The following is a 19,086-nucleotide window of genomic DNA, read 5'->3' as shown; positions in this document are numbered from 1 at the left end:
GTAAAACCTATTCCTATATCTTGTTTCTGGCAAAGGAGGTCTCATAATGTAAATGCTCACCCCAAGCCCTCAATACTCTGATAGTGCGCTGTTTTTGAGTTGTACGCCTTTTGGCGTCTTCTGGTCCAACACCAATGGAGACTAGGCTCTAAGAAAAGCTGTCTCGGGTGTGGACCAATCAAATTCAAGGACAGTGCATATTATTATCAGAGTTGTATTTTTTGTTTGCATTTTGACTGCTTGTGTTGTGGTTATTGCAAACATGATGCCTTGAATAAAGGTGTCAGTTTTTGTGCCAGTTAAAAGGGTAAAACCTATTCCTATAACCCTTCGTGGTTAGATTTACATGACTATTATTGCGAATTGTGGAGAGATCGTCAGATTTGTACCGTTTGCTTTATAAAATAATAATCATAGGTTATTTAGGAAAGTCTCACCGAGGCTGAGTTAGAACAATGAAGGCCTCCCATCATTGGCGGCCCTCATGGTCGTTCCATGCCACAATCCACGTCGCTCATGCACACAAGCCCATCCCATAAGAAGTTTTTGGGGTTAGATCGCGTAAATGTGTCGTTAAACCCGCCACCACCACCACCACCCGACACAGCCAATTAGTAAGGTTTGTCACATAAACAAAACGTGCCAATTCGTTACTCGTTCAGCACACTGGTGTGTTGGAGAGTAAACCCACAACATTTACAATTCGAGCACAAAAACCTCTTATGGATAATATTGGTCGTGAAAGCCCTACTACGTGTTAAGCCCATCCCACTGCTCCATCTCCGTGACCGTCCTCTCCTTGGCTAAGTTTTCCCTTCCAGCTGTCACTCAGCTCTTCTTGCAAAGTGTCCTACCTATGCCCTCCTTAAGCTTATACACACGTGTTAAATATCTTTACAAGTGGGGATTTCGACAGTTTTAATCTCTCGCTTCATGCAAATCACTTTCAGTCGAGTTTCTCTATATCAATTACCTGTAAAAGCATTAATGCCTTGGCAGTAGAAACCACAGGGCAGGTCGTGGCTGTAATGGGAGCACCTTTATGTCCGGTATAATTCATTACAAAGCGGGGTCGAACACAATTTGTAAATTTTACAGTTTGATCCAGGAGACGCGAACAAAAATCTGGACCAATCTGAAAATACAATCGTTGAGTTTTTTTTTTACCAGATTGCAAGAATTCCAATATATGCTTTTGATTTAATTGCACCTCTGATTGGCGCGCACCCAAATGTGCTCAGTGGAAGGGTGCCATTTAAAACGGCTTAATTACACGATTTGCATGCCTGATTTTGGCGCGAGCGGCTCGAGCGGCTCACGACGCGCATGGGGTGCTACGGGAAGAGGCTGGCCGTGTTTCGGGCCTGAAGAGGCGCCGCGCATTGGCGGAGAATACTGTGTAGCGTACCGTGGAGCGGACCGTGGAGCGTACCGTGGAGCGTACCGTGGAGAGTATTGCAGAGAGTACTGTGGAGAGTCCTCGCGCACCACGGCACACCGCTCTCTGGCCATAGGGGTACCACCACGCCCTGCACATCCCCCACCGACTCGCCGCGTGGCACGTAGCGTTAAGATTCCTAACAAGTGCCCCCCCCCCTCCCTCCGTCTCGGCCCCGGGGCCGTGTGCGAACAACGGGGGCGCATACACTTGATAAATATATAATGCGCGCCCCGCCGCGGCGTCCAAGGCGAAAGAAAAGACGCCGCAATTCCGGGCCAACCGTCCTCGATATTTCGTCCAAACGCGCGCGACGGTGTCACGTCGTCAGAGAATGGCCGAGGAAATTGTGCCGGAAGAGCTGCCTCTGAGCGACTTTGCACGATCCATTTCGTGGGGATGGCTTTCTGTCACTCGCCTCCTTCAACGACCATCGTCATCATCATCCCTTCTAGTAATGTGTCCTGTCCAAGTCCACTTGATAAATCGGACTTATATACAAGCAAATTATTTATTTATATTTCGTTACTTGCTTGACTTTTTTTTTTATCCATGTCGCACTCTGATCGTTCGTATTGTCTGCCGGAGTAACTTGCTGACCCGCCCACAGTGGACATCTGTGAAAAATAGCTTCATAGCTCCTCGGATTCCTCCTCCAGTCTAAATAAAGCTCCCGATTCAGACGTTACTCAACAGTCCAAGTGGCGTCTCGACCTTTGCGCGCGTGGTTCAAGTCCGTCCGGCGCAAATTCCAATTCCAATCGCGCATCTCTCCAAGCTCTCTTTTGGGGGCGTTTTGTTTCCAGTCAGAATTTGTCCCAATTTGTCAGCGTCCATTAGAGCCGAGCGATTTTCCACGATTGCGTTCAAAGAGTAGGGATACAATCACGAGGCATAATCGTTGGATCGGTGGAATCGCGCGCAATTTATGTGCACAGGAAGCGTTTCGGTACCCGCACCCCCCCCCCCCCCCTGCCGATTGGCATTATTTCGCACGATGATCCCCGTAGGCCTATGGCATGAGGTTCAAGCATGCGAACCCGTCCAGCTGGGCGATAAGCGTGAAAATCTAACATCGACTCCTGCGAGGCCAACCTCAGCGGACAATTTGAGTAGGAATCGCGCTTCCAACGTGACAATCACCGCTCAACTGAATGGGGGGGGGGGGGGTTCTAACAGGGAATTGCGCCATTTGATGATGTGTGTGCGATGCGATGGATTTATCTTGTGGATCCAGTTTGCCTCGGCTTCGCTTATTTAAGTATCACCGATTCTAGACGGCCAGTAAAGCGATTTAGGCCGCTTCCTATTTGCCATAATCACCGTTGCAATCCATTCCCTATGCCCAGTGTGCGCAATTTGCAATGAGACTATCCTGATTGCTTGCCACAAATGAACCACCAATACCTCGCTGTCCTCGTCAAAGAGCATAAACCTTCACGCAACTCCGCTAATCCTCGGAGCGGCGGCATTTGGATAGCCATCGAACAAAGGCGGCCACCGCATCGCATGCTTTTCAGATGCGCTTCTGCGGCCGTCTGGAACGCTCTTCCTTCCGATATTAGGAAGCCGCTGGAGCTACGCACCTTCAAATCTAGATTGAAAACTCATTTCTTAAGAACTGCTTTGTGCGTTTAGTTTGCTGTCCTTCCCCCGCGCCTCCAATTAGCACGGTTAGCAACCTAAGGTGCGAAATAAGTTCTATGTATGTACGTGCATACTTCCTGAGCCTCTGTACGAAGTGAACGTTAATGGGCTGGACAGGACAGGCTAATAAGCGATCCTGCTTGCGCGATTCACAAAGCAGGCACTTTCCCTGTCAGCTGTTATATTTATTTAAAGGGTGCTATTACTGCTGCTCGATATGCCAAGCAAATCAGGCGGAGTTGGTGGCACGATTAGCTGTGGACCAAGTGAACTGGGTTCGAGTCCCAAACACGGCTAACATCAGTGGCAAGCAGTGTCTAGTCCTCGGGGCCTCCATCACCAACGCGCGGTGAACCATCGTGTCAAAACAACCCTCAATACCGAGGTGTGGAGGGAAGCCTTCATCTAACAGTGAATTCACGGAGACTTGTAAATTAACGCAAGATCACTGGGCTCCATGCACCATCACCCCAGGTTACAACACACAGAGAGATGTATGCATGTTGAACTTATTTCGCGTCGTACGTACCCAACTGAACCGCTCTTTGTTTAGTTTGTTGTCCTTTTCCCCCCGCACCTCCGATTAGTACGGTTGGCTACGTACGGTATGAAAGAAGTTGAACATACATACAATCGGAAATGTAGGGGAAGGACAGCAAACTAAACACAACAAGCAGTTCTAAAGAAATTAGTTTCCAACACAGACTTTTTTTTTTAAATCACATGTCCACGCCTCTGTGGCATTTGTTTCACGTTACGTATTAGTGCATTTCATCGCCATCAACGTTAGTCTGATTTCCCAATGAACAATGGAAATGTTTCCTGCACGGTATCCATTCCGCAGCCTGCCCCCCCCCTCCCCCCCAAGCTCTCAAAGGCTTTCGCGCTTTCCCGACCCACAAGTTGAGAATCGCTGAAATGACTCTTGCATCACAGTTATCAGTTGACTCACTGCTCGGATTTGAAGTCCCAACCGAGCAAGGGCGAGTCAGGCACTTCGCCACATCGGCGCATGTCAAAATGAATGAACTCACCGGTTTGGGGAACCTGACATTCAACACAATATTGTTCCATAACGATGAAGATTTACAGCCGGATGTCATAAGATATTTAACTGTCATTTTTTTTTTACAAACATCTCACCGCGCTCCAGCAGAATCAACGAAAACCCGCGCATGGCAAGTGCTGTTTGTGACTTTCCCAGCTGTAGTGAGCGCGAGTCGAGGCCTGTTCTCAAATTCCCGTTTCCATGAAACGGCCAGTCGTGGAGCAACCTAAACGATCTACCCTCTTCGTCAGTGGGAAGTGCTGTAAGCGAGTGCCGCGGTGGCTAGATGTTAACGACCTCGTTTGGTATACAGGAGGTCGTGGCTTCAATCCCGACCCTGACACCTGCTGTATATTTGGAGTTTGCATTTGTAGTGTTTATAATGACGAATACATTTCTTATGAGGCACACTCTGTTTATTGTAATTCTTCTCTTACACAGTCCTTAACACACAGAGGTGTATATGGTCCCCTCACCCGATACCCTAAGAAGGTACAGCCTCCGGACTTAGCGGGACCTACACACAGGTCTCTTGCTAACCTAAGGAGGTACAGCCTCCTATCTTGGCGGGACTTACTCACACGTCTACCGCTATCCTAGAGTCCTCCGACTGGGACCTAGAGAAGCCTATCTGACCCACCGCTGGCCCGGTGGGTCTTGACCACTGGATACGCCAAGCCTTAGCCCTTAGAAGGGCTGGAAGGCTGGGTCCAGGGTCCTGGCTATCTTCAGCCCGGACTTCGGTCTTCGTGTAGGGAGAGAACTCCCCGCGCTCTGCACGCTCACCCTTCTTATACTCGTTTGTGGCCAGGTGTAACCAATCCCACATCCCCACGTGGAACTGTCTGATTGGTTCTTACCAAACTGTGGCTACGATCCGCTTCACCTCATCTGACCCCAACCGTTATTCACACAGAGGTAACGCTGCACTGCCCCCTTTGATACCTAGTGGCAATGCAGGTTACTGAACAGTGAGTAGTTAGCACCTCTACACATGTATCTCTCCCCGTGGTTGCGTGGATTATTCTCCGGGTCCTCCGGTTTTTTCCTCCACATTTAGAATCAATGTGCATTTAGAATATTTGGCTGCAGTAGATTTCCACATGACGATAAGCCACTTATCGCTATCATGTGGCCAGGTCGCTTCTGAAAAAAAGCTATATAGCTTCGTGGGCCTTCCCTAGTTTATAGAGCGCCTACAAAGGCCAGCACGGTACAAGAACAAGTGCCCTTTTAAAGACGGCCAAAAGCACACACAGCCAGAAGCCGCTACCTGTCATAACCGTAGCATACATTGACCATACAAAATCCATTTAGCTTTAAAGACTGTAGGGGGGTGAGCGAGCACCTTTTAAGGACGGCCTGGCACGTGAAGAGCAAATGTAACCAACACCAGACCTGGATTGTCTCCCGAGTGCCAATGTTCAATCATCATACTGTATGCTCATTTAAAGTCGAGCTAAACTCGGGGAGGCTCAGGCCAAGGTCAGCTATCACTTGCCAATTATGTTCGCCTTGGCTGGGAATCGAATCCAGGGCATTTGGATCATAACACATCTTACATGACTCACAGCGCCAGCACTCTCCGCGCCCCACACACGTGCGCACGCGGAGAAACAAAGCACACGCGTTCGATACCGTAACGCAGCACATGTTCCCAAGCGGATTGAAAAGAATAATGAGAAACGGGTTTGCCATGTGACTAGCAGAGGACTCTGCCAAGGTTCAATTAGGCCCTTTCATCTGCCGACATGTCTTCTGCCCCTGGAGGTTTCTCACAATTAATGGTAACATTAACCGCTCCGATCCGATCCAATGCAACGTCAACCTCAATTGGACGGAAGCGCTGGCGGTAGTACATACATATACGTAAAGATACAGCCCTGCAATATGATGCTTTTGTTACCTCCCCAGCAGAAGGGCATTCACAATATGGAGCTCTAGAGAGGCCTCCTGTGATGGATTATTTGGCCTACTCTTCCACACAGGTCAGACATCTTGAAAAGGATGGCGAGTACTCACACTTTACTCCACCACCACATTACGATAAAGCGAGTACCCACTTTGTTTGGCAATAAACAGCGGTTGTCCTACGGATAGAACAAACCCCGCCAAAAGAATGTGGAATTTCCTTTCCTGGCTCAAGGCTAGAAACAAAGAAATGACCGCGTCAAAGGTTGTATGAGCAGGAAGTCACTTTTTGACTTTGAGCATCGACGAGGGCGGCCGTCGGGAATTGGGGGGGGGGGGTCGGTCACCAACCACGGCCCTCCCGGGATCAGCACGCCACGGTGGCGAGATGTTATCACCCTCGCCTGGTATGCAGGAGGTCGTGGGTTCGATCCCGACCCAGACGCCTGTTGTATATTTGGAGTTTGCGTGTTCTCTCCGTGGTCACGTGGATTTTTCTCCAGGTCCTCGGGTATTCCCCTCCACATTCAGAAACATGCATTTTAGAGTATATGGCCGCAGTAAATTTCCACGCGATAAGCCAATTCGTTGAGCTGCCATTTGCGGCCAAGGTCCCTTCTGAAAAAGACCTATACAGTTCAGTGGGCCTTACCTGGTAAAATAAAAAAAAAATGGTTTCGTTTAGTTTCGTTTCAGAGCGGTTCCCAGCAAAAAGCGGGGCTGCATTTCAGCGTCATGCAGACTCCTCCGCGCAGCCCAGAGAGAGGGTTGGAGAGGAGGACAGACAGTCTGCACACACAGGCAGACTTGGGCGGGCGGGCGGGCGGGCGAGCGGGTGGGTGCGTGGGCGGCACGCGCCACACTCACATGTGCACGTGCTTGCCGTTGGCGAAGAGCAAGACGTAGTAGGATATGGTCACCTGTGCGAAGAAGTGCAGCGTGTACCTGTGGGAGAACACACGGGGAGGAGGCAGGTGACGAGCATCGTAACGACAGCCACATTAAAAGCGCCCTCAAACAAGATGTTAAGAGGTGGGCCCTCTGGGTAGCAGTTGATGATGGATTACTTGTCTTGCGTCAAACTAAAACCCATATCGAACTGAGTGGGTCCTTGCCTAGGAATATCTGGCAGCTCACCAGCATTGGTCTGAACAAGCCTGACAACTGCTGATGAGACGGTGAATGCTGAAACTGGTCCAGTACGTGCTGATGAGATGTACATATAAAAATCAAGAAAAAAAACAGCCACCTCCTGCAAGTAGTATACGCATAAATGCATTGTCCAAGTCAAAGTGTCTGCCTGCCCAAATAAACGCGGGGGGGGGGGGGTGCTTATGTCGTACAGGTGGCCCTCAGCCAAGTGTGGAAATTCCTCATTCCCATGCTAGAGGCCAGTCTATCCAGAGAACAGCTGTCCATCGGAGCACTGTTACTTAATCGAGCGGAGTGACTCATGCTGCCAGCTATGGCTGCAAAGTTTGGTCGTACATGTTATGTATATCGTTTATTGTTAAATTTGAATCACAGTTCCTATAATCACTGTTACATTGTTTTTAGAGCTTTATTTTGGTGATATTGGAAAACGTATGGTTAAGCCATGCTTGATTCTTCAAGTACGGAGTTAGCCTGATAATTTTATCTAAATTGTCTCATGGTTGTTATTGTTCGACGTGCATCCCATTGTGATTTTTGCACACAGCGTTGAAAAACGGTGCTTTTTTTCTGGAAGATTTTTACTGTTTTTTTTCTGGATGTTTCTGGTGCAAAACGTCACTTTAAGATGTTCTTTGCTCATGTTTTGTTTGTTACGGTTGCACCCGAGTCAAGAGCCTCATGGCTCACAGGGCTCTACCTCATAAATGAAACTGAAAACTGAAGCAACCTTTGGATTTGAAATCACGATCTCCTCATTTTGAGCCGGGGGAACTCTCACCATAGTACCACCTGGGCAAATTCTGAAACACAGTCTAATCTTGCACATGGCCAACGGGCGTGGTATTTAATTCCCAAATTTTGTCCACCCACCCACCCTCCTCCACCCACCACTCTGCCAAGGACACAGGGCTTGCGGGGATTTGCGCTGCGGAGAGACGTGTGCAATCTGTGCGCGCGCCCACGCACGCACGCCAGCCACCGCCGCTGTCAATGAGACCACGTGGTGCTTAGAGGTCAAATGATGCCGATGGAAAAGAGAGTGGGACGTTACATAAAGAACAAGGAAGGCTCACAGATACAGCCGGCTGGACACATTGCTATTAATAGCCCCACCCCGGCTCACCCTCCCCCCCCACCCCGCTCTACTGCCTGTGTCAGTAGCTGATATCATTGTTTTAAATCGCCTATCGTTGATTGGTGACCTTTACGTCATTAGTTTAACCGGCCAGGTGGCATACTGGTTAGATAGAGTTCACAACTTGCGAGCAATAAGTTAATGAGTTTAGAGTCCGAGACATGGGGGGGGGGGGCGGGGGAGGTTTAGCCCTTCGTCCCTCTGGGGTCAAACTGACGAGTTATGCTCTGTGAGAAATCAAAATCGGGTTGTGTGTTGTTTAGCTGACATGGGAATGTGGAATTTCTGCCAATTAGCTCACAGATGTAAAGAGATAAAAGCTGATAAAAACAAAAAATCCACATTGACATGAAGAGCACAAAAAGAGGCATCCTGTCACTATTGTAAATGTATATATTTGTAAACGACCAGTCGGTGAGTTAAACCACAAAAAAATGTACGCCCCAAGAATAAGCGTCAGATTTAAACAACGTCAAATTGCTCCCCTGTACAAACGAGCATCGTGGCTGAAGCCATCTCTGTTGAAAGTCCTGAGTTCACCGATGGGAATCCCCATTCTCATGGCTAAAGCCAGACTCTCCATGGGAAGACAACTGTTGGGAAGATGGGCAGAGACCACCCGCCAATACGATTTAAACTCACAAACCGGTTGTGAGTCAGGCCCTCTAAACGCAGTGCCGCTCAGCTGGGTAACAACAGAAGAAGCATGGTGGCATTATGAGGCTCGATTAGCAATGCCAAGTGGGTTAGAATTCAATACTGTAATGAAATATACACAGTAATTCACACGTAACCCAGATGCAATGGTCAAAGCATACCACAGCAAGCCTAGCGCACAAGGCAGCGCTGGGCAGGGGGAAGCCTAACAAGGCAGCGCTGTCATCTCATCCCCAACGGCGTACGACAGACTCAGCTGCCTTGTAATGGGCAACAGTGAAATAGCTTACAATGCATGAAGATGACTTGTAAACAAAAAACAACAACTTAAAATGGGGACAGAAGATATAAAAGCTAAAAGGTGCACATTGCTTGCTCAACGCCACTGCTCGCGAAAGGGATTGGCAGACGGAATTCTACAGTGTACTTGGCCTACTCTTCCACGTTTTTGCCAGACATCTTGGAGGCGGTACGAGTACGCACATTTTACCCCATCACACGTGACATCCAACTGCTGTGTACACATTTACACAGCTTTGCTGGGAATGTGTCGACTGCCTCGCCAGGAGATTGAACTGGCGACCATTGGCGGGCCTGAGCCAACCGTGGAAATTGCACATTCCTATGGCAGGATGTGGTTTATTATGCATAGAACAATAACCACTCAATTCGCACAGGCACTCATTTTAAAGCGATTACAAGTGGGGGTCTACCCTCGAACGGGATTTGAAATCACGACCTTCCGATTGCAAGTTGCACCGTTCCAACGACTGCGCTACCAGGCCAGCAGGTATATCCAATTTTCCCTGTGACATTGGCACCAAAGAAGCTTGTGCTCGTGAACAGTCTGCCATTATCTGCCATTATCCGCATGTCAGTGCAGAGAGCGGTTAGTGCGCTGCACCACGAACCCAGCGATCATAGTTCGATTCCTGCTGACGACCAACACCAGTGACGATGATTTGAAACTGGTCTTGGACCTCCCCTAGGTCGACTCAGCCTCAAATGAGTACCTGGTGCGGTGTGTCAACATCGCAACTGCGGAGACAAAGGCGGCCGGGCGTGGTGCTCGCCACCCATCCCCTTGTGTGCCGTGCCGGCCTTCATAGGTGCTAGCTAACAGCACTTACCCCTACAGTTTGTTAAGGCTATATGGGGGGATTTTTTGTCGTTGTATAATCCACACAGGCTGGCAGATGGCGAGCTCGTTTGCTGCTGTTCCTGCAGGGAGATTATACGAAAACAAGCAGAAGCCAAATCAGAGCAAGTTGACCACAAACTGACAAAACACGTAAACCTCACACGTGGCCTGAATAAAACACGGAGTGTCTCACTGCTGCAGCGAGCAGTAAAGAGATGCGCAGGTCTCTTTTGGCACCCTGAAGCCAGTGGAGGGAGTTATGCATTCTAATGCCAGGGGCTAGTCTCTCCACAAGACAATGACTGCTGACCTCCTACAAAGCGTTGCTCTATTTTCCTATCCAAAGGGGATGATGAGCTGAGGCAACCTCTGATTGTAAGTCAAGAGCCCAAGCAGCACCTGGCCAATATAATTTAATGTCAATTTAAACACAAAATTAAGGCAAAGATCCCCCGTAAAGCCTTAACAGAGTGATGGGGCACGAGGGGGTGGGTGGCCAGCCCCATGCCCGGCCGCCTTTGTTTCCCCAGTGGCGATGTTTACACACCGCACCAGGTACTTATTGGAGGTTGAGTCGACCTCGGGGAGACCCAGGACCAGTTCAGATAATCATCACTGGTGTTGGCTGCGAGCGGGAATCGAACTCGGGTCGCTGGGTTCGTAGCGCAGCGCACTAACCACGACACTACGCGTGCACACACGCAATTTTCACCAATTATGTCGCTCTCATGCAATTCGAGTATGGGCAGCGGATTCCCTTCCGCCATAGAACTCGGTACAACAACGAGGCCGCAAGCTTCTCATCACAGCCCAACAGAGGTTTGGCAGTGACGTAAAATTTGCATAAATCTATCTTACGAAAAAACAACGCAGGCTTCTCTTCGATTGTGCAACTGATTGGTGACTGAATGGTCGTTATTTCATTTTTGTCTGACGAATAAAAATGTTACATTACTCACATAATGCCATCAAGAGCTGGCCGAGGATGAATGAAGCACAAAAGACGAAAAAACAAAAGCGGAAGATTTTTCTTTTGCGCAAAATCACCCGAGTCTGACTTGAAACCAGAAACTCAATGCACTTGAGAACTTCAATCAATCTGTCTTCAACAAAAGTCAAAGCAAGAGTGCTCAGGCATGGTGGTGCCGTGTGGCCACACCGCCAGACCCACAATTAGATACCAAAAAAAAAAATCACTTACTGGGAAGTCCCTGTCGTGGGAATGTGGAATTTCCACAGCTGGCTCTGGTCTGTAAATAGAAGGGGAGTGCTGCTCCCTGCTCAATTGCGTAGGAACCACACGAACTTATTTGTTTACGTCTCGCAACTGAAAACAGTGGTAAACAATTTCTCAGATGAATGACTGGAGTTAGAACCTATGACATCGACGGTCAATGAATTAATACTTTATACAATCAGACACCCATCCACCACCCTTAGCAAGCAACACTACGATTCACGTCTCCCCACACTGGCAATTGGGGGTCACATGATGCATTTTTTTCTCAAATTTTTACCGTATTGCTTCCCGTTTCTAAGTGGCGTTGCTAGTTTGGCCTAAATGAACATAGGATCCTCATTGGCCTGAAGGTAACACTGACATATAATTTGCATAAATCGTAGACAATCGACACACACACGAGTCAAAGCACGCATCACAAGCCCAACCATCGATTTGATTCGACGAATCAATGCATTGTTCAGGTAGGCGACTTCCCCACTCAAGGCTATTTCTGATGCCAATAATACCGTGAATGGATCAAGGAAATACAAATACTGGAATCGGGTCAAGGTTGGGTGAGCGCCGAGACACCGTCTCCCAAAGACGCTCGCGGGAGGTGCGAACAAACGACACCCAGGACAAACAGCAACGCGACACCGCACACATACAAAGTGACGGCAAATACAATAAATATATAAAAAAAATCTATATAAAAAAAATATCGCCTCAGTGAATGGAAGCCTTGATGCTGCGGGCAGTAGATAAGGCGCAATTTACCGTGCGCCTTGGCGCCCGAGGCAATAATCACGCCGTGTCTTGTCGGAGGTGCACGCTGCCGCGCTCGCTGGCGCGTGACCCTTTTAATAGATACGCTGTCGCATTCAATCCGCGCGATTCCAGCCAGGGGTCGGAGAGCTCGACTCGCAAACAACGCAAGGTTGCAAAAGAAGGTTTCATTTCTCGGCCGAGGTACGATCATTTCACTAGTCCTATCATCTCATTCAGCGTCAATAAAATCAGCAACGCTTCGTGGGAAGTCGGTGGTGGTTGCCTTTCGGGAGGGATTTGTCACCGGCATGAGAATGTGGAATTTCCAGCAGCAGTTCAGAGCCACCAATTGGAACAGGTGACAAAGCCTTTGGCGTCGCAGCACCAACGTTTTGCAATTTAAACAAAAACTTGTTTCCTCCCTCAACATCGTAAATCTTCCTTTAAAAATATATCGTGAAGCAGAAGATTAGTGCTGGATACAGTCATATTTACAAATGTGATTTGTAACCTTGATCCTTACCCGTGTATCGATAGTTCAATTTTAATGTGCCATTTTATTGAGGCAGTCTGTGTTGTCTCGGTGTGGTCTGGGACTGTCTTGCTGTTGTTTTTGCTGCCTTGCCCAATCTTGACAAATCGGGCAAAAAAAGGAATAAATTATTATCTATTTATATTTCGTGACTTATCATTTTCTCTATTTTGCACTCCTATTGTGTTTTTGTATTGTTTGCCGTTGCAACTTTGCTGTCCCGCCCCATGCTGAACATCGGTAACAAAAGAGCTTCATAGCTCATCAGATTCATCCTGCAGTCACAATAAAGACTCTGATGATTCTGAGCGCCGACCCCCTGTTCGTTCGAGCAGGGGAGACTCTGGCTCTTTAATGCGTGGAGACGCGGACGTCGGTTTAACACACACCCCGGGTACGGGCGCAAACCTCGCAGAGCAATGCTGCCTCGCAACGCGAGGCTCTCGCGACCATCAATTTTGAACAACCGCTCATTGAACTACAAAAATATAACGGTACTCATTTAATGGAACCCAGAGGGATGATGGGGGCCGGTCAACCACAGACCGATTTGAACCCACGACCTATGAATTTGTGAGCGAGGCGCTCCGGCCGTAGCACCACTCGGCCAGATACCGCACTCGTTAATCAATTCCGAACAAAAACTACGATTGCCAGAATTTCGGTCCCAATACACACGCAGCTGACAGCGAGTGCCAGCTGTGGTTGACAGATGGTCCTTCTCAGTGCGAATGAACACACACACCTGTGATTGCCTTGCAAAAGGCACTCCTGTTTGCAGGCTGTGCGACAGCCTGTCCATACAGTGGCCGAGTGGTAATGTCGTTAGAGCATCTGACTCACTATTCGTAAGTAATTTGGTAAGGGCAGAAGGGTGGTGACGCAAGTGGGAACAATTGTGCCTCACAGCTAAGAAAGGCCTGGGTTTGATTCCCAACTCGGGGCATCTTTTCTCGTGTGAAGTTTGTATGTTCTCCCCCCTGTTCTGCACGAGTTTCCTCCGGGTTCCTCCAATTTCCTCCCATAGATAACAACAACAACAAAAAACCCTACAATTGAACCGGTGTTGGCCGAACATCCCAATGCGGAAAAAAATACCTTAAAATTACTCAATCAGGATTACACGCAGCAGCAGCAGCGGCAGCATCGCTCCCTCCTGCACAAACCTGGCAAGGGGCCCTCCTGAAATAGAGTCTTGAGAATCGGTGAGGTTTTCCCGAGTAAACAGGCGTCATGTTAAAACCAAGTTGTAAGTTCAAATCAGTTAGCGGTTGACTCAGCCCATCATACCTCTGGGGCAGATTAAATCAAGTACTGTACTGTACTGCATTGTGTGAAATCAACAGTGTTTGAATATGGACATACACACTGCAGTGTTCACGTTAAGGCACGATTTATTCATACGAGGAATACAATGTTGTTTTAGGAGCTATTGTATGTTTAATTTCCCCAAAGTATTTTACCATGTGTATTTTAAAATCCACATCATCAATCATCATTTGCGTTTTGGATAGATGGATACAATTTTCACAGGTTGATTTTTTTTTACATTTTCAACATATAGGGTAAACAAAATAAAGAAAATATTCCTACTGGACCAACAAAGTGACATGATTTCACCTCTAGTATGTATGCTGCGCTTATTTTGCACCGTACATAGCCAATCAATTGGGAGGTTAATCGGAGGTATAACTGCAATTTAACCGTGCTCGAACAGTGCATGGAAAATGCGGCTATTTCCCTTACAAATGTTGAAAACCAGGGTATCCCAAATGTAACTGTGATGGAGTGCCGTCTGTTAATCACATAGCCGACCACAGGCCGTCGTGCCCTTGAACGGCAGGCACGGACACCGCACGTACATCGCGCAACTCCTGAAGCCGTCGAACTGATCATTAAACCCGGTAACCAGTTAAAATGTTTTGACAGTTGCTCTTCAAATGCCATACGAATGAAAGATCTCTCTCTCTGTCCCCCTCTCAGCCCTGCCCTGTCCTTGTCGAGGCTCGCGGGAAGTCCCCTGTCGTTCGGGAGGACTCTTTGTGAAACGGGACTTGAATTCTCGAGGTGGTGGTGTGCACGGAGAATTCGAGTAAATGTTCTCTCTCTCTCCCCCACGGCCACTGCACAGAGATGTCTTACTCCAGGTGGCGTCACGCGGGGCTGCAAGACGATGGGGCATCTCGGCATGGGACAAAAAAAAAAACCTCACGACCGCCATCCTCCAATGCCTTGTCAATAGAAATGTAGGTACACCATTCATAATAAAGGTTTTTGGGTTAGGTCACGTAAGTATAAATGTGTCATAACCCTCCACCACCCGACACAGCCAATAAGGTTTGTCACGTAAACAACGCGCCAATTAGTTTACTACTTCAGCCCACCAGCGTGTTGGAGAGTAAATCCACCATATTCACAATTTGAGCAAGACGTTTCGCTGGTAATTACATCCATAAACCACTTCGTTGAGCTACCATTTGTGGTAGCCAGGTCGCTTCTGCAAAAGAGCTATACAGCTCGGTGGGGCCTTAACCTGGTAAAATACAAAAAATAGTTGAGTTTATAGTTCTAACCGGAGAGAGTCGAGGTGGTTCATTGGCCAGGCAGCTCATCAGCCATGGCGCCCAGCAGCTACATCCCGCTGCTGTGCCGCGTTTCAATTCCGCCTCTCAAGCGAAGCAAGCCGCCTCTCGCACCATGTGCCGGTCGCAAATTGAGGTTTTTTTTCGCTTTGCACCTTCTAGCCTCGCAATTACATTACAAATGTGTCACTGGCGGCAATGCCCACAGGATGAGGAATATTCCATTCAGAGATTCTCGCAGAGAGTATAACCGGAAAATGATGTCACGTAACATTATCCAAACTAGAGGCTCACCCTCTGATAAAGAATCCAGAATTTGTCGCTCGCCAAACCAACATGACATTTGTAGTTCTTTGAGCTAATTAACAATATTGGCACAAGAGAGAGGAAAGTGGAAACAAATGACGAAAAGTGGAATGGACACCTACTGGCTATCTGCCCATGGATTGTGATGATGATGATGATGACAGCTTAAATACACAGGACTGAGTGAAATACACAACTTACAGTCATGATCTTGTTGTGAAATTTCTGGTGACTGAGCCGAGACCATCAACCAACTAAAGCTCGGATCCTAGCTTAACCACGGGCGGCTCATTTCTGGGTACAAACCGACAACCTCGAGCGGCTCCACGCTCTGACTCGGTATCTGCCGCCGTGACCACCCCAAGGGTGTGGGGGTTCAGTCGACCCTGAAGTCAAACACCGCGACGCCCACTCCACTGTTCCCTCGTCACGATGCTCCTGGCCCGGGCGAGCACTGCGACAATGGAATGCGTAAAAACGAGCCACACCGTCTCGAAGAGCCAGACTTCGCGGCGACCCGTGGGTGACAGCCCAGCAATGCCGACGGCTGTTTGACACGTGGTGTAGCCTGACCTGACCCTCTCACTGCGAGTACTGATAGCTCAATTGGTGGCTTCGTGACATGGCGGAGAGAAAACAAAGCTGATAAGAGAAGTGTCTGCAAACTCAACGGGGTAAATATTGCCACGTGGCACGAAGACAAAGATCGCCCGTTTAGACTTTAGCGGCGAGTGTGTTGTTAGCAAGCGCCTAGCAATTCCGTCACAGCACGAAAGCGACTGGCGTTTGTAGGCAACTTTGCAGCCATTGGCTTCACAGTGCTGCCGATTATACCTGGGATAAGGCACTAATTTAAAGCTTGATCGACAGCCTCAGAAAACACTCACTGGGTTGATGTTGAACTTAGGTCACTGGGAGCGCAGGGCAGTGCATGAAGCACCATCCTACTGCTCCTCAAAAAGAAAAATCCCCTTTACAGCCTTAACAGACTGTTGGGCAAGTGCCGATAGTGAACACCTCTGAAGGCCAGCACGGCGCACTAAGGGATGGGTGGCCAGCACAACGCCTTTGTCTTCCTAATGGCAATGTTTATATACCGCACCAGGTACTCATTTGAGGCCAAGCCGACCTAGGGGAGGCCCAGGACCGGTTCAGATAATCGTAACTGGTGTTGGCCATGAGCGGCAATCAAACTTGGGTCGCTGGGTTTGTAGCGCAGCGCGCGCGAACTGCTACACCACTGCTCCGCATTGCTCCCCACGTGCTCACACACACATATGGGATGCTGGGATAAGTGCTGTTAGCGAGCACCTATATGGATTTGGCACGTGACTCAACTATACAGTATGGTCAGCACGATAGAAATCTGGCTGCCTTTCCTCTTAGTGACCTATGGAATCAGGCACCCATTATAAATTCACGTGAGCTAGGGGGGCTCAAAGCCAGGTTGGATTAACCATGCTGGGATTAGGCCTGGCCAGAAATCATTCTCAGGTTTCAGAGGTCACAGTGTGATAATTAAACAAAAACTAAACTTATTTGCTTATTTTACCAGGTAAGGCCGACTGAGCTATGTAGCTCTTTTTCAGATAGCTCAACGAACTGGTTTATCATGCAAAAAAGTAGAACAGCCAAATACTCTGAACGCACGTTGATTCTAAATGTGGAGGGGAAGACTGGAGGACGCAGAGGAAAATCCACGCGGCCACAGGGAGAGAGACATGCACACTCCTACTATACAGGAGTCATAGTGAGGGTGGAAACCCCCAGCCTCTGTATACCAGGCAAGGTAGTTAACATCTAAAAACAGATGGACCGAGATTCCAACCCAGCAAGCATCTCACTGGTGCTAGCTCAATGCTATGACAACGTGCATTGGGCCCTCTAAGTCGCCTGGCCACTGCCAAGGCCAATCTGCAGGTGAATCGTGGCTGCCTTAAACAAAAAAAATCTGGCCCCTTCCATAGGAATGGGGAATTTTTACCTCCTTGCTCACAGCCATCAACAGAGATGAGTGACACCCCGTGTTTGTCTGACGAGGAAGAAATTTTACTTTTTGACGTAAGGTAAGTGTGAACTGAAGTCAACGGTGTGTGTGTGTGGTTTGTCCGATTGCAGAACGGTTCTCTAAATCAAATGAATATGGAACTTCACCACTGGCTCAGAACCGCCATTGGAGATCAGCATGACTCCACACTCATTTGTGAAAGAAGCTACATTTGCTACATGCCTGCACTCACAGTGGTTGCAAGCTAAGAAGGATGGAGCCTGGACAGCACTTGGATGGGAGACCGCTGAGTAATACCAGGTGCTCTACGATTCAGGCTGCAAGCTGGCCATGTACGTATGCTGAACTTCTTTCGCACCGTATGTAGCCAACCAAGCGAATCGGAGTTGCTTGTGTGGTGGGTGTTTCTCGGTGTTACTCCTTGCTCTCCTCCCACATACAAAAACGCAAATGAATGCAATTGGCCCAAAATCCCAATTGTAAGGTACCTCGAGGATTTACTGAGCAATGGGCATCATCATCATCAAAATCGTCAGTATTATTAGAGTCTAGTAGGTTATAGCAGGTGCCAGGAAGAAAATGGGAAGTTCGAATGCCATGCGCATAACGGAAGAACATTCACACATTCAGGCATGCAGGTGGGCAGCAGCATACACACGTTCACACACACACACAAAACAAAGACAATGATCCCCCGTATAGGTTTTAACACTTGGTAAAAGTGCTGTTAGTGAACACGTATGAAGACTGGCACGACACATGAGAGGGTGGGTGGTCAGCACTACGCCCGGCCGGATTTGTTTTCACACCGGACCTAGGGGAGGCCCAGGACCGGTTCAGACAATCGTCATTGGCGTTGGCCGTGAGCGGGAATCGAACTCGGGTCGCCGGGTTCGCAGTGCAGCGTGCTAAACACGACACTGCTGTTCCCCAGACACACACACGCAAAACGCACACAACCCGCTCAGACACGCAGGCAGTCAGGGACACACAGACACACATGCACGCACCAGCCATAGCAGAAGATGGCCAGGTAAATTCCCAGGAAGGTGGCCACCGAGTGGCGGACTGCAGGGCTGGCATGGCTGGGGTGCAGGTAGAGCCGGAACCAGCACGCGGCGAGCAGCGCGAGCAGAAGGCATGCCACGAAGTTCACCTGCGCGCGCCGGTCAACAGCAACGGGAAGGTTTCAAGCAAACGCGCAAAGACCAAGAGAATGCCTCGTCAACATGAGCGCAGCGCGGGTCGGAGCGGCACGGCCACTTGGGGCGGCGGCGGCTTCTCTCGCAGGGCCTGCACCGCCGCGCAGCGGTTGGCCGTCTCGTCGAAGGCTCATTGGCCAACGAGCCCCCTACGAAGTACTGGAGAAGTGTCAATCCACCGATTAAAATGTAGAGTTTGGTTTATAAACATTAATTTACGCCGTGCACTGATTACACAATGAGGGTTACAAGAGCCGACAATAGTTTATTATTTCAACAGTAAGTCTGAGACCGATTCATTCAATAATTATTACGCCCGTTTTGCCTTACAAGG

General features: G+C 48.8%; 1 protein-coding gene across 2 annotated transcripts in view; it reads right to left on the bottom strand.

Annotated features, from left to right (window-relative positions):
• LOC116946545 (membrane-bound glycerophospholipid O-acyltransferase 1-like) overlaps positions 1-19,086 on the bottom strand; it is an 85,346-nt gene that overhangs the window by 28,701 nt on the left and 37,559 nt on the right. Inside the window, exons 2-3 of one of the 2 annotated variants that reach the window (XM_032961526.2) lie at positions 18,561-18,706; positions 6,912-6,989 (exon numbers count right to left, since the gene is read on the bottom strand). In XM_032961526.2, the coding sequence (XP_032817417.1) occupies positions 6,912-6,989; positions 18,561-18,706 (224 nt within the window). The remainder of the gene's footprint in view (positions 1-6,911; positions 6,990-18,560; positions 18,707-19,086) is intronic. The other variant, XM_032961528.2, reaches the window with a different exon arrangement.

This window comes from Petromyzon marinus, chromosome 27 (genome assembly GCF_048934315.1).
Source record: "Petromyzon marinus isolate PM22_M1 ecotype Great Lakes invasive population chromosome 27, UKy_Petmar_22M1.pri1.0, whole genome shotgun sequence".
In the NCBI taxonomy this organism is placed as follows: Eukaryota; Metazoa; Chordata; class Hyperoartia; order Petromyzontiformes; family Petromyzontidae; genus Petromyzon; species Petromyzon marinus.
Note: the sequence above shows the minus strand (reverse complement) of the source record. Positions and strands in the feature narration are given on the sequence as shown.